This window comes from Schistocerca nitens, chromosome 4, assembly GCF_023898315.1.
Source record: "Schistocerca nitens isolate TAMUIC-IGC-003100 chromosome 4, iqSchNite1.1, whole genome shotgun sequence".
Classification (NCBI taxonomy): Eukaryota; Metazoa; Arthropoda; class Insecta; order Orthoptera; family Acrididae; genus Schistocerca; species Schistocerca nitens.
The window spans coordinates 63,639,162-63,655,147 of record NC_064617.1 but is presented as its reverse complement, the minus strand read 5'-3'; the positions used below and the strand labels follow the sequence as shown (position 1 = coordinate 63,655,147).

The window sequence follows — 15,986 nt, the reverse complement described above, 5'->3', positions numbered from 1 at the left end:
TTATTATTTCTTTCATCGCTGAATTGCGACGGATGTGATCTGTAACTGTTGTGCTCGTGCGTTCCGCGATTGTCAGTGTCAATTTCCAGTTCTTGTAAGAGTCCTTGAAATGCTTCAATGTCGTTTTTGCAACGTCCTGCCAAAATAATATATCGTAAATGTTCAGGCAGTTTGATTAAGCAAAAGCGGATGAGTTCTGAGGGGCTGTATGGGTTTGAAAGATACTGATTCTTGTGTAACATGTCTTCAAAATATTTCACAAGACTGGAAAATTCAGATTGTTCGAAATGTTTCATCATTATGATGCTGTGTTTTACTCGGTCTTGTGTAGCTTGAGACCAATACGCTGAGAGGAAGGCATGATAAAATTCTCCTTCACTGTGACAATCGTGAATGACCGATCGCATTCTTACAGCTGGTTCATTCTCCAAGTAGCCACACATAAATTCTAACCTGTGCTCCAATGACCAGTTGGGAGGAAAACAATGAGAAAATTGATGGAGCCACGCTTGTGGATGAATGTCGTTGGCAGAATTCTTAAACGTTTTGAATTTACGTGTAGTAATGAACAGCTTATAGTCAAAATCATCGTGTCGGCGAGTAGCATATCTGTCATTGTTACGTCGTGTCGGCGGTTCCATCTCAAAATTCGGTGCACCTTGCCAATTTCTTTCATAATTTCCGAAGTGTCCTGTGTTATTATTTTGTGGTTGATCCGTATTTCTATGTCCCTCTTCCCGTATTGGGGCGCGAGTGTCCTCTGAAATACGTAATTCTTGTATTACCTGTGTCAGCTGAGCTTGTACTTCGCGGATTTCTCTTTGGTGTTGCGTATTAATTTGATTCAGATTTTGTTTCAGTTTCCTAATTTGTTCGCTCTCTTCTGTGTCATTAAAGACTACCGGTTTTGTGTCGTTCAGATTATCATCTACCTTCGTAGATAAGTTAGTGAACTGATCCGAAATTTCGGCTACTTTCTCCGATAGTGAACACATTTCCTCAGTGTGTTTTTCTGAACCAAGTTTCAGATTGTCCATTTGTGTTGAAATCGAATCTACTGTGTCCTTCAAGTTTTCCTGAGTTTTTGCCAGTTGCATAACCGAATCGGTAGATGCAACTGAGTCAAATTTAGCTTGTAAGGTCTCATGATTTTCATGAACAGTAGTTTGCAGTTCTTTTATGGCTGCTTCGTGATTCTGTAGTGCATTTTCATGACGCGAAAAAATAGGTTGGAAATGCTCACAAATTTGTGTTTTTACGTCATTACAGACTTTTTGACATTTCGATTCAATGTGATGTAACTCATTAGTTAAATCCTCACGTGTTTGCTCAAGTGTGGTGTCTAACTTTTTAAGATTTTGTTCCACTGTGTCTAACTTTTGAAGATTTTGTTCCATTATGTCTAACTTTTGAAGCTTTTGTACCATTTGTTTCTGATTTTGTTCCATTTGTTGCATTAATTGCAATAATAATGTATTAGTGTCTGGAATCTGTTTCTCTACGCTTTTCGGCAGTGCATTTGCACCGGCAACATTCACATTTTGACAAGCAGAAAATGTGTTTTGACTTATTTGAGAAAACGGTGATGACCCAAAACCTGAATCTACAGTATTTGCGAAATTGTGTCCTGTCATTTCGGATTCCTGAGGCGAGCTGTTGCCAGGCGATCGATCGATAATGCTTCCCTGCTCACTAATTGTTTCACTGTCTACGCCATTGTTTGCCGCCCGCTCCATTTCCCTATGCACAATTACCAAATTACTACTTTGAATGTCTGTTAATTCATTACACAGTGGTGCTGGCAAGCTACGCTCGTCGTCACTATTATTTCTCAGTTTACTTTGGAGCCTAGTGTTACGTTTTTCACACGCCATTATTGTCACAATATTTCACACGACAACACAGAAAAACACAATTTGAAGAGCAAAAATGCGGGAACACATTAACATAGCACTGAAAATAATATCTAGTTAATTGCACCTGCGAAATACTTGGTGCAAATCTACAAGCATGCCACAACTGTTTTACTGTACAATAATGAAAGACTGCAACTACAAAGGAGATTTTCTCTACAATTACGCGCTAGCAATAAACAAAAGCTACACTAATTACACAAACTAAAAGAAAAAATCAGAAGATTCCAGTGAGGTATCCTAGGCTAAGGGTCGACATATGAAACGTCCCCTTTTATCAATTTTACTAGACTGTGCTTAACCTGACGCACAATATTTTTAGCGCAACGCAATCTGACTTTCAAGATTCCCTACAAAAGAATGGCCCTGACTAACATTAAACTATACCTTTCACAAATCACTTACCTCACAAAAATCTTCGCTGCTCAAGCTACTGCAATACAGCGAGCGCCACTACTGCCAGCTAAATAAAAGATACAAACTATGGAAGGCACTAACTACTGATAGGGATAGTTAGCAAATGAAAGATATTAATAGAGAACAAACAATGTATTTACCTTGATATCATCATATATATAGCAGTTCATGACAAATTACAAAACCCCGCCATCTCTCTCCCCACATCCACCACTGCTGGCGGCTCACCTCCAACTGCCCAACGCTACGCGCTGTTCACAGCCAGCTGCCTAACACTACAATGGCGAGTATTACAACAATGCAAAGCAGCCACAGACTGCACACGGCACAGCCAGTGATTTTCATACTGAGGTGGCGTTACCAATAAAAAAACCTAAACAGCCAACTTACATAATGCCGTGGTAGGGTAACCCATAGTTCGCAAATTGAGCGAAACAGGCCTAATGCGTCTGCTATATAAACACAGGAGACAAAGGCATTTTCATTTACTTCTCTCGTCGTTACTGTCCTCTTTACTTTCCTCCCAATGCCCATCTACTCTCGGCTTATTGAGATACGCAATCAGTAAAGAATTTAGAACGAGAAATACTGAAGAGCTTGACGGGAACGCAGATGCTGTGCTGCGATGACAACAAGGATGATCGCCCAACGTCAAGGTGTCCGAGCGGTTCTAGGCGCTTCAGTCTGGAACCACAGTTCTGCTACGGTCGCAGGTTCGAATCCTGCCTCGGGCATGGATGCGAGTGATGTCCTTAGGTTGGTTAAGTTGAAGTAGTTCTATGTCTAGGGGACTCATGAACTTAGGTGTCCCGTAGTGCTTACAGCCATCTTTGAACCCATTGTGAAGGATTGGTCATGCAAGACGAAATGTTCAAATGTGTGTGAAATCTTATGGGACTTAACTGCTGAGGTCATCAGTCCCTAAGGTTACACACTACTTAACCTTAATTATCCTAAGGACGAACACACACACCCATGCCAGAGGGAGGACTGGAACCTCCGCCGGGACCTGCCGTGCAAGACGATTCCAGTGCTAAGACAGTATATGTACGCCATCAGTAAGCAAGTGCAAATGTTGGGGTGAGAAAATTTAGGGGTTAAACCTGTGACTGAGCAAAGTATCTCAGTAGGTAAGACACTGAATTACCAACAGGCTAACCTGACTGCTGGTTTTCTATCTATTTCCTAATTAAGTGCAAGCGATTGCACAGATGGCTACTTCAGTAAACGAACGGTAAATTGAGAACTTTTCACATCGCAGCGCGTCAGCAATCGTGAATAATTGGATGGTTATAAAGAATCCGACTCGAGTGCAAATAGAAACCGGTTTTTGACCTAGGTTTCGGCGCGGATAACCTTCTTCGGAACACACTAAAAGTACAAAAGCCTTCTGGGCGTTCTGTATTAATGTAGGACCATGCCTTTTTAGGCAATTTGTAGTTTTAGTGGGTTCCGAAGAAGGCATGGCTATCCGCGCCGAAACCTATGACAACATCTGGTTTCTATTTGCAGTCGAGGAGGATTTTTTATAATCATTGAACCGTAAATTTTTGTCATTACTATTTTTTCAATTAATAAACTTTCTAATCATGTGGATGTCCACAACGTGCTAACCTATAGCCGGCCGGAATGGCCGTGCGGTTCTAGGCGCAACAGTCTGGAACCGACCGACCGCTACGGTCGCAGGTTTGAATCCTGCCTCGGGCATGGATGTGTGTGATGTCCTTAGGTTAGTTAGGTTTAATTAGATCTGAGTTCTAGGCGACTGATGATCCCAGAAGTTAAGTCGCATAGTGCTCAGAGCCATTTTGCTAACCTATAACCGTTCATACTGAAAATAGATATATGCGTAATTGAATAAATGAAATTTCTATTATCCTTTACACCTTTAGCATCTATTTATGATAAACTACTCTGGTAAGCGAAAACATTATGACCATTGCCCACCCCGCCGCTGGATACCGCCTGGTGGCGTTTCGGGCACGTGAGGCATTAACAGAAGTACGTAATCGGAGCAGAAACGCACAGACGATCGCCCTAGCTAATATATGGGCGGCAAATGGGGAAATCCGTTGAGCTAAGCGACTTCGACAAAGGGCGGTTTATTATTACGTAGAGCCTGTCAAGGAATGTCTCGAAAACGGAGAAGCTGGTTGAATGTGCACATCGTACTGTCATGAGCATCTAGGAAAGAGGTTGGAGGGCAGTGAAATTATCAATAGGCTTTTAATCGTTGGACGTCCAGACTCTTCAGAGAACGTGGTGTCGTAGGCGTATCTGCTCGTAATGTAGGATGGATGGTGATCTGTGACATCTATGTCGAAAGAGCACAATGCTGGTGGACGCACACATGTTTCGGAACACACCGTTCATTGTACATTGTTTAACATGGAGCTCCGCAGCGGATCACCCCTACGTGCTCACATGTTGACCCAATGACATCGTCAATTACGATTTCTGTGGGCACAGGACTATCGGGATTCAACCGTCGATCAAAGAAAAAGTGTCAGCTCTTCGGGTTAGTCACATTTTTGCTACACTAGGTCGACGGTCGTCTACACAGACGCTGTCATCGAAGTAAACGGCGGCTCGAAACGTGCAGCGCGCCACGAACGCAGGATTATGGGAGCAGTATTATGCTATGGGAGACATCCTCCAGCACCTACGTGGGACCTGTGGTACTAATCAGTCACGCTGACAGCTGCAAACCTCTTGCATCATTTCGTGCTTGATTTCTTTCCCGACGGGGATGTATGTCACCGTTGAGCAGTATAATTGTCCGTGTCTAGGAGCCACAACCGTGCAATAGTGGTTCTAGGAGCATTATAATGCCTCACGTTGATGTCTCGGTGACCAAATTGGTCTGATGTAAACCCTATGGAACCAACTTGGGTCGCTATAGGGCGCCATCACCGCGTATGCAAATCAGCGGCCCGTTATTTACGAAAATTACATGACTTGTGTGTCGCCATATACGTCCACAAACCTACTAATAAGCTGTCGTTTTCTGCCACGCAGAATCAGTAATATATTTCGTTTCACAGACGGACAAGCAAGCTATTAAACAGGTGGTCATAATGTTTTGGCTCATCAGCGTATATTCACTGCAATATCCTCGTCAGTGTATGTTCACAGCAGTTTCAGAAGAACACTATTCATAAAAGAACATGAAGAGGAGAAAGTCAGACAAATGCAAGAAATGTCGTTGTTAGATTTACAACTAATGCTTCCAAGTTTGTAATAACATGTACGTGACTGGAAAAATATTCAATATCTGATACATTCCGATTCGTTTCTCTTAAGAAACTTACAGGCTCCTCGGAGACAATTGATTATGGAAGTTAAAATCAAAACCCTTTCACAACATTTGTCGATTTAGACAAGGCGTTTGACTCTGTAAAGTCATGCATTATGTAATCTATCGCCAAAGACGGCTAGTGTACAACATGTGTAAGAACCAAGAAGGAACGATAAAACGGAAGACCTAGACTGAGTTGCTCTGATTATGAAGGGCGTAAGGCATGGTTACTCTCTTTCGTTCTTTGTCAACCTGTACGCCGAACAATGAAAGACGGAACTGCAACAAAGGTTCAGAAGTGGGATTGAAATTTTCTGTGAATGGTACCAGAGACTAAGCTCGCTGATATCTTTGCTATCCCGTGAATGTGATGATGGATTCCTGTTGAATGAAACCAACAGTCTAATCTGCATGGAATATGGATTGAGGGAAAACCGAAGAAAGAGCAAAGTAAAAGGAAGGAAACTTGCTAGCTTTCGGAATTTATCGTTTGACGAGCTAGAGGAAAAGAAAAGACACAAACCCACGTACACACACACACACACACACACACACACACACACACACACAAGCAGACTCTTGCCTATAGCCCTACATGGTGCCACCAACATTCTGCGTTCGTACAAGAGGGTATGTGTTTGTGTATTTTATTTTACTCAGACTCATCAAAGGATAACATCCGAATGCTGGCAAGTTTTCCTTTCGTGTGTACCTGTCAACAATTTAACGGTTCTGTTTTCTTGAGGGTGGTTTCCTTTAATCCTATAGTATTTGAATATCTAAGAACTTTACTGTAACATCAAAGAGAAAAGTGTAGTAACAGAAATGAGATTAGCTAGAAGCTTAAGGTCAGAATTTCGGGCCAAGAATCAGACGAAGTGAAGGAATTTCCTAACTTGGTAGCAAAATAGCACCTACAGACCAAGAAAGAAGTATATAAGAAGCAGAAGAGAACATATCTAGTTGACAGAGATCTAAAACATAGACCATAATCTGAAAATTTCTGAGGCACAGCAGAGCATAACTTCTATGAAACCGTTGTTGGTTGATATGGAAGAATGAAACAGTTATTCGTTTATGAGGAAGTAAACACGGGAAAAAGTGAATTTTTAATGAAACAAGGAAAATTTCCAAAGAAAGTATTGTGCTGTAACGTGCATGAGATGAGATGTACAGGGAAGTGGGCAGAGCGCTGAAGTGACACAAATGGTGGTTGACATGAGAACTGCTCACACTTTGAAAGACGGACACTTACGTGGCATTTTTATTGATAAAAATCACTGATTTTTGAGTTGTGTAAATAGCAGATGCAATAATCATTTCATTACATAATATTCAATGGTAAATGTGCACAATGTTTAATTAATTTACTGCGTTACATTTTCTAAGAATAAAAATGTTCAACCTTTGTAGGTATTATCATGTTCCCCAGTGGTCAAAGTTATCTTTCTCCTTGCCCAGACAAATTTACATTAGTTTTAAAATTGCTAATGTAACTGTCGATTATAGTGAATTAAAAATATATACTACTAGCTACAATAAAATAATATACCATTATATTATAATAATCAACAAAAATGAATTTAACAGTTAACATTATCAAATTGTCGGTCTCCTCTTCTAGGTTGCGAACTACTCTGTTTTAACGGTATTAAATTATAATTAATTTAACATTGTTGTAATTGTAAATGTTTAAATTATGAGTGTTGTTGCATGATTTTTCTTGTTAGAAAACACAAACATACTTATTTAGTAACACAGAAGTGAAAGGAAAATATTCATATTATGGAGAAATAAATTTTCTGCAAGATAAGTTCACAAATTAGATTGGAGATAAACATATCGTCAGAATTTGGGGCCAGCAGCAGTACAAAATAGAATGAATTAGCAAAAGCATTCGAAAGCAACTTGTCGCCTTCCAGTCTCTTTTCAAGAAATAATACACCTTACAATTTGTCCTAGCAATCTCGGTGGGCAACTCCTGTCTAAGACAACAAGTTTCTGGCGCAGTTGTTAGATTGATTGCTGGTCTTACAATGGCAGGTTATGAAGATTTAAGTGAGTTTGAACATGGTGTTATAGTCGGTGCACGAGCGATGTGACACAGCATCTCCGAGGTAGCGATGAAGTGAGGATCTTCCCGTACGACCATTTCACGAGTGTACGCTGAATATCAGGAATCCGGTAAAACATCAAATCTCCGACATCGCTGTGGCCGGAAAAAGATCCTGCAAGAACGGGTCCCACGAATACTGTAGAGAATCGTTCAACGTGACAAAAGTGTAACCCTTTCGCAAACTGATGCAGATATCAATGTTGCGACATCATCAAGTGTCAGCATGAGAACCATTCAACGAAATGTCATCGGTATGGGCTTTCGTAGTCGAAGGTGCACTCGTGTACCCTAGATGACTGCACGACACGTAGCTTTACGCCAGCCTGGACCCGTCAACACCGACACTGGACTGTTGAAGCATGTTGCCTGGTCGGACGAGGCTCATTTCGAATTGTATCAAGTGGATGGACGTGTACTGGTATGGGGACAACCTTATGAATCCATGGAGCCTGCATGTCAGCAGGAGACTGTTCAAGCTAGTGAAGGCTCTGTAATGGTGTGGGCGTGTGCAGTTGCAGTGACATGGGACCCCTGGTGTATCTAGATACGACTCTGACAGTTGACACGTACGTAAGCATCATGCGTCATCATCTGCATCCATTCATGTCCATTGTGCATTCCGATGGACTTGGGCAATTCCAGCAGGTCAATGCGACACCCCACATGTTCATTATTACTAGAGAGTGGCTCCACGAACACTCTTCCGAGTTTAAACACTTTCGCTGCGGCCGCGTGGTCTGAGGGGCTGTGTAACGGACTGCGCGGCCCCTCCCGCCGGAGGTTCGAGTCCTCCCTCGGGCATCGGTGTGTGTGTCGTTCTTACCGTAAGTCAGTTTAAATAAGTAGTACGTAAGGCTATGGGCCGATGACCTCAGCGCTTTGCTCCCTTAAGAATTGACACACATTTGATCATTTGAACACTTCCACTGGCGACCAGTTGCTGCAACTCTCCAGTTTCAACTTACCTGTCCTTTACTTGTGCTTATTTATAGCATATAGAGAAGAGATACTTTACTTTTTAGGAGGAAATGCATCTTCCCTTCCGGAGGACCTGGACGGAGTGAATGCGTGGCCTCAGCTGGTGACTGGCTACGGATCTCCGCGGTCGGAACTGCTGATCAACGTCGACGAAGTCGTTGGGAACGCCGCCATACGACTGGACGATTGGAAGCTCGTCAGAGGTGAGCAGACGTTTACCGTCACGTGCACCTACTCGTAACCTCGACTGTTCAGCACCGTCCGTCCTCTTCTCAAAATCTTGCACACCACCTGTAAAGTCTCATACAGGATCTGCGAGTCAGTAAGCTGCACTCCTCAGCAGAGTTTTATGGATGTGAAGAAGTGTTTTTGGATCATCAATACGCACAGTTCTAACAACTTTACAAATACAATAAGGTAACAAAAGTCATTGGATACCTCCTAATATTAGTATGACTCCTTTTGCACGGCGTAGAGCAGCATTTCGACGTTGTATGTACTCAACAAGTTGTTGGAACTCCCTTGCAATAATAATGTGCCATGCTGCCTTATACACCTCCGTAATTGCGAAGGTGTTGCTGATGCATGGTTTTGTGCACGAAGTAGCCTCTCGATAGCCTCCCATAAATGTTCTTGAGATTCATGTCGGCGCAGTGTCGGTGCAGTGGCATCCACAAAATTTCCATCGTTATTTGGGACCACGAAGTACATGAACAGCTGCAAATGGTCTCCAAGTAGCCTAATATAACCATTAGCAGTCAATGATCGATTCAGTTTGATCACAGGATCCAGTCAGTTCAATGTAATCAGAGCCAACACAATTATGGATCCACCACCAGCTTGCCTGGTGCCTTGTTGACAATTTGGGTCCGTGGCTCTTTGGGGTCTGCGCCACACTCGAAAGCCATCAACTGAAATTTGAACTCATCTACGGCACGGTTTTGCAGTCGTCTAGGGTATAACCGACATGGTCACGGGCAAAGGAGAAGCGTTGGAGGCGATGTCGTACTGTTAGCAAAGGCACTCACGACAGTCGTGTACTGCCTTAGCCCATTAACGCCACGTTTCGCCCCACTGTCGTAACGGATACGTTCTACGTACATCCCACATCGACTTCTGTGGTTTTTCACTCAGTTTTGCTTGTCTGTTGGCAATGACAAATCTACGCGAACACCGCTGCTCTCTGTCGTTTAGTGAAGGCCGTCGGCGACTGCGTAGTCCGTGATGAGAGGTCATTCCTGAAATTTGGCATTCTCGGCATACTCTTGGCACTGTGGATCTCGGAATATTGAATTACCTAACGATTTTCGAAGTTGAATGTGAGATTTTTCCAGCTCCAACGACCATTTCGTGCTCAGTACCTGTTAATTCCCTTGATGAAGCCCTCATCACGTCGAAAACCTTTTACGTGAACCACCCGAGTACAAATGACTTCCCCGCCAATGTACACTCAATTTATACGCTATGTACGATATACTATTGCCATTTCTATATGTGCCTATCACTGTCCAATGACTATTTGTCACTTTAGTGTCGTGTAGCAGAACATATCCGTAAATATTTTCTCCCAGATTTGTCTAATGTGTTTTTAGCTGAAACCTGCACTGACCATGTTTTACCATCTGCTTAATGGCGTGTTGGCTTTCGAACGCAACATAGCAGCGATTCTATATGACTTTAGTAGATAAATTGTCACTAAAGTAGATATGTAGGTAGATTCGTTTATGGGAAGTACGTGGCATCAGATACCTGTGCACAAGTCACGCAGTCCCCTCACATTTTTGGCTGGTGGTCTGTGGGGACAGAGGTGGCGCCAGACAGCGTCTCTGATGTGCCATCGGTTTCCAGTCAGGCTGTTTTGGGGGCCAAGACATCAACGTCAGTTATCCACCCTTGACAACTCTGGCAGTGAGGCACATACATTTACACATCTGGAAGGTTACGTCGTCGTCGGGGAACACGTCGAGCACGGAGGGTCAGAAACGATGTTCATGTTGTACACACCTGTTACGGTGCCATAGGTTACTACAATAAGTGTCATAAAAGCCCAGGTGAAAGTCCCCCATTTTGTAATAGTGCTACCGCTGGTCTGCGTCCGTTATACCTTGGATGCTGCGAACAGCACCTAGATGACAGCGTACTCAGATGTGACCATCAACCAGACTTGAGAAGAAAGGGCAATCATTCTATCAACGATACGGTCGCAAATGAAAAAAATATGCAAATTTGACAAAGGGCAGATTGTTACGGCCCAGCGCCTGGGAACGTGCACTCGTATTCGGAGAAACTGGTCAGCTGTTCGGGCACTGTTGATGGGAGTATCTAAGGAAAATGGTTGAATGTTTGTTAACAACGAGCAGGTGACAAGGTTCGCGTCTCATCGCACAGCGTGGTAGATCGTGACCGTGTCCGCTCTATAAAGGACAGACGGCGACCCTTTGTGCAGGTCTGATGACTGAGCACAACGCTAGTGCAGGCACAAGTGTTTCGCAGGACACCATTCGCCTTGTATTGTTGACAATCAGGCTCCGCAGCAAGTGACCCTAGCGTAATGACCCAACGGCACTGTAAACGGTGCTTTCATCCCCCAGGGGAACATCGAGAATGGACCGAGGAGCAGTGTAAACGTGACGACTGATTACAGTGATCCCCGTCTTTTGTTACATCACATACATCGTTGTGACGACTGCACAGTAATTCAAGCGAACAGCTCCCTGATAAATGCACTACACTTCGAATGCCTGCCTGTGGGGGCAGTATAATATTTTGGGGGACCCTTACCAGGGCCTCTAGGTGACCTGTGGTAGTAATCGAAGGCACTGTGAGTGATGTGGAGAACGAAAACACTATTTCTGACAATCTGCAAGCCATCATGTTTCATCTCTTCCTTGACGGTGACGTCATCTTCGAGCTAGGAAAATTCCATGGCCGACCTGTGTGGCCGAGCGGTTCTAGGAGCTTCAGCCTGGAACCGCGCGACCACTACAGTCGCAGGTTCGATTCCTGCCTCGGGCGTGGATGTGTGTGATGTGCTTAGGTTAGTTAGGTTTTAGTTCCGGGTGATCAAAAAGTCAGTATAAATCTGAAAACTTAATAAACCACGCAATAATGTAGATAGAGAGGTAAAAATTGACACACATGCTTGGAATGACATGGGGTTTTACTAGAACAAAAAAAAACAACAAAGTATTGCTAGACACGTGAAAGATCTCTTCAGCGCGTCGTTTGGTGATGATTGTGTGCTCAGCCGCCACTTTCGTCACGCTTGGCCTCCCAGGTCCCCAGACCTCAGTCCGTGCGATTATTGTCTTTGGGGTTATCTGAAGTCGCAAGTGTATCGTGATCGACCGATATCTCTAGGGATGCTGAAAGACAACATCCGACGCCAATGACTCACCATAACTCCGGACATGCTTTACAGTGCTGCTCACAACATTATTCCTCGACGACAGCTATTGTTGAGGAATGATGGCAGACATATTGAGCATCTCCTGTAAAGAACATCAATTTTGCTTTGTCTCACTTTGTTATACTAATTATTACTATTCTGATCAGATGAAGCGCCATCTGTTGGACATTTTTTGATCGTTTGTATTTTTTTGGTTCTAATAAAACCCCATGTCATTCCAAGCATGTGTGTCAATTTGTACCTCGCTATCTACATTTTTCCGTGATTTATTCAGTTTTCAAATTTATACTGACTTTTTGATCACCATGTAGTTCTAAGCTCTAGGGGAGTGATGACCTCAGATGTCAAGTCCATAAGTCCCATAGCGCTCAGACCCATTTGAAACTTTTTTTTTTTTTTTAAGGATTCCATGACACAAGGCCACAATCGTAGTACAGTGGTTTTAGGAGCGTTATGGTGAAACTCTTGTTAATGGCTTCGCCACCAAATTCGCCTGATCAGAACGTGAAGTAATGTATCTGGCCAGGTGTGCACTCAGTTATTAGCAGTTCTTAAGGTCTGGGAATTCCGTGGCCTGTGCGTAGAAACCTGGTGTCGTATCTCTGCAAACCTACCAACGACTTCTCGATATTATGCTATTCCAAAGTCGGAACACTACGTTCTTATATAGCTAGGCGTAATGTTTCGGTTGATCAGCGTAATAATAATTATTCCTATTTCACTTATATACTTATTCCTTAAACTGCTGTTCTCGATTTCCTAATTTTTTATGACTGGGTAATACTACGTAAATTTCTGTGACTACGCGCCACAGGCCGGCAGAACAGCGCTTCGGACACTGGCTACCAGGGGTCGACTGGCCGCGAGGATGCTGGCTACACCCCGGTCTACACTCCAGAGCAGGTGCTGTCCAGCGCCGCGGGCCGGGCCATCTCTAGCGCGCTGGGCAACTCCACTCCAGCCGAGGTGATGCTGAGGCTCCGCGCAGAGGCCACCGTCTCCTGCCCTGACCGCCCCCAGCAGCCGCGGTGCGCCGTCGTCAACGGCAGCGACGTCTGCGTCTTCAACGTCAGCCACGACCCGTGCGAGGCGGGCGACGGCGCGGCCCCCGAGGCGGTGCTCTCCCTGCTGCTGGAGCGCCTGGAGGCGCTGTCGCAGCCGATGCTGCCCCAGCAGGACTCGACGACGTACCCCGGCCTGGCCGACCCCAGGCGCTGGAACAACACCTGGGTGCCCTGGACCGACTGCCTCGTCGACGCGACGGACGAGGCCTGCAACGCTGTCGCAAACACCACGAGACTGATCAGCATAGTATGAGCGCGGAACCAACACGACGGCTGACGGCGTCGCAGCCGATCTGTAACTTGCCGCAGCCATTGAGATTTAGTCTTGTTACAGATTCCTTGTTCTTACATGAAATTGGATAGTGATAACACAAGTAATTCCTGCAGACTGTAGAGAGCATAACTCAGTGCCGACACGGTTACAATCGTTGGACTCAGAAGCAAGGTTTCTGCTACTTCTCTGCCTTCACGCTTGATCTTAATTTCTCTAGCTACCCTCTAATCTCCCCCTATCATGCTCGGTCCATCTTTCACTTTCTTCCTTCCTCTGAGTAAGCTGCCTTTCGACGTGACGTGAACTACCGCTATCCGAAATTACTACAGTGTTGTAAACGAAAATCACAAAATTGAGGATGTTCTACAGTACTGATGCGTTTTGTTAACCTGTTTTAGTCTTAGAAGGACGTCATTAGCCTGTCGCTGTCAAAAAAGAATGCAATACTGGTGAACAACCTGACAAACGTGTTACGCATGGACGCTGAGGAGCAAACACAGAGTAAATGTCATCTTCGACCTCGCAGTTGCAACAGTGGAACTTACTACAAAAACATTTAAACTAAACATGTAAAAGGAATTATCATGTTTGTGTGTGTGCGTGTATGTGTGTGTGTGTGTGTGTGTGTGTGTGTGTGTGTGTGTGTGTGTGTGTGCCGGGGTGGGGGATCGCACTCGTATGTAAGGATAAGCTGGAAGAAAAGACAACGTTGGCCAAGAATTACATTTCACGGACGAGGATATCTACGTATGGTAGAACAGCCAGGTACCTTTTATTTTTCGGTGTTTATTCAAGATATCTGTGCTTTGTTGCATTTATATATTTACTCTTTAACATTACCGTTTCCAATTATGTTACCACTGCCCTGTCAATGACATTTACTGTACACTCTGGTCACAACTCACTCTCCATTTGTAATATACTCTTAGTGCTGTTCACCAAACAATACTGTATCCTCTTTGACGATGACTGTCAAATTGCGATGATGGCCTTGTAAGCTAAAAACCGGTTAGCCAAATTGGAACTGTAGAGCACGCACAGTTTTGGCTTTTCATTTATAATTATGAATTCGTTCTACCAAGGACCGATGGAAGATTCAGTTAACACCAAATTACTACACAACGAACTGTGTCCTAAGAGGTGATATCCAGCTCCACTCAAGATATATCTGATACATAAGCCTTTTGGTTTCCTTTAAATACTTGTGGCATTTCATTGTTCATATCAAATAATAAAATTATGTATGCATATAAGCCTTGTAGAAATTACACCACTAACGTTTACAGTCCAAATTTTGTTATACTCTTTCCGTACAAATGTCGTGATATTACATACAATTTCATTCGTACCGATGTTACATATGTCATTGTCTTCGAGATCTTTCTGTACCATACTCAGAATTTTATCTACATACCGTATCAGGACTTCAGTACCAGACTTAGGTGAACTCTAGGTGAACCAAAAACGGTTCCAATGGCTCTAAGCAGTATGGGACTTCACATCTGAGTTCATAAGTCCCCTAGACTTAGAACTACTTAAACCTAACTAACCTAAGCACATCACACACATCCATGTTCGAGGCAGGATTCGAACGTGCGACCGTAGCAGTAGTGCGGTTCCAGACTAAAGCGCCTAGAACCGCTCGGCCACAGCCGCCAGCACAGGAATGTAGAAGGGATATTTTGAAAGTAAGGTCCGTTCGGATGCGAAATGGAAACCACAATGAAAAACTGATGAAGCTTTGCACAGATGTATTAGGCAGTGTCTTAAGTATACCTGTTGATCGCGTCACGTCGCTCTTTTCATTTCTGAGAGTACAATGATCACGTAGAGATGGTTAGAACAGTAGTGTATCCCGCCAAGTTTGAGGGCCTGGTGAGATATTTCGCCTGATGTCATGCAGTCCATATAACGTAACCGCCATACGTTACCTTCTTCATGAAGACTGTCGGCCTCATTCTGCAGGGGGAATGAAGATGCTCCCGTGGCGTTTCCGAAGGCAAGTGTTTCGTCACCCATGATAGCGCCCATAACTGGCTCGCCTTGACGGTAATCTCTGGCCACACGAACCACTAGTTATGAAAACACAGACAACGAGCTGCAGACTAGCGTAGAGAATTGACGAAAAGCCCAGGCAGCTGCCTTCTATAACGAGGGTACTGCAAAAGAACAATGGTACGACGAATGACTAAGTCAGAGCGGAGACTGTGTAGAGAAGTACGTGAGAGGTGTAGCTGACTGATTTTCATAGTTGTCTCCATTTCACGACCGATTGGGCCTTATTTTCTGAATAGCCCTCGTATACTTCTTACCCCGTTAGTATTTATTTATTTGTGTTGTTCAGCGTGGAAGTTGTACCACAGCGAGTGTACTGTTCTTTTGATTTCAAGCTTTCGGCAATTGTTGGTGTTGTTATCGACGGACAGTCTCGATCCAGCATCGACTACGGTTTCTTTGAGCTTCGTGGTTTGATTATCTGATACGGTAAGACGAGCGATAATTGAAAATGTTTCTTTG

At 43.9% G+C, this 15,986-nt stretch overlaps 1 protein-coding gene across 1 annotated transcript in view; it reads left to right on the top strand.

The window, feature by feature from the left end:
- The window catches only part of LOC126251446 (arylsulfatase B-like), a 113,324-nt gene extending 98,622 nt beyond the window's left edge, over nt 1-14,702 (top strand). Inside the window, exons 8-9 of the mRNA XM_049951873.1 lie at nt 8,767-8,925; nt 12,946-14,702. Coding sequence (XP_049807830.1) covers nt 8,767-8,925; nt 12,946-13,448 — 662 coding nt within the window. The 3' untranslated portion in view covers nt 13,449-14,702. The remainder of the gene's footprint in view (nt 1-8,766; nt 8,926-12,945) is intronic.
- Nucleotides 14,703-15,986: the final 1,284 nt, after the last annotated feature.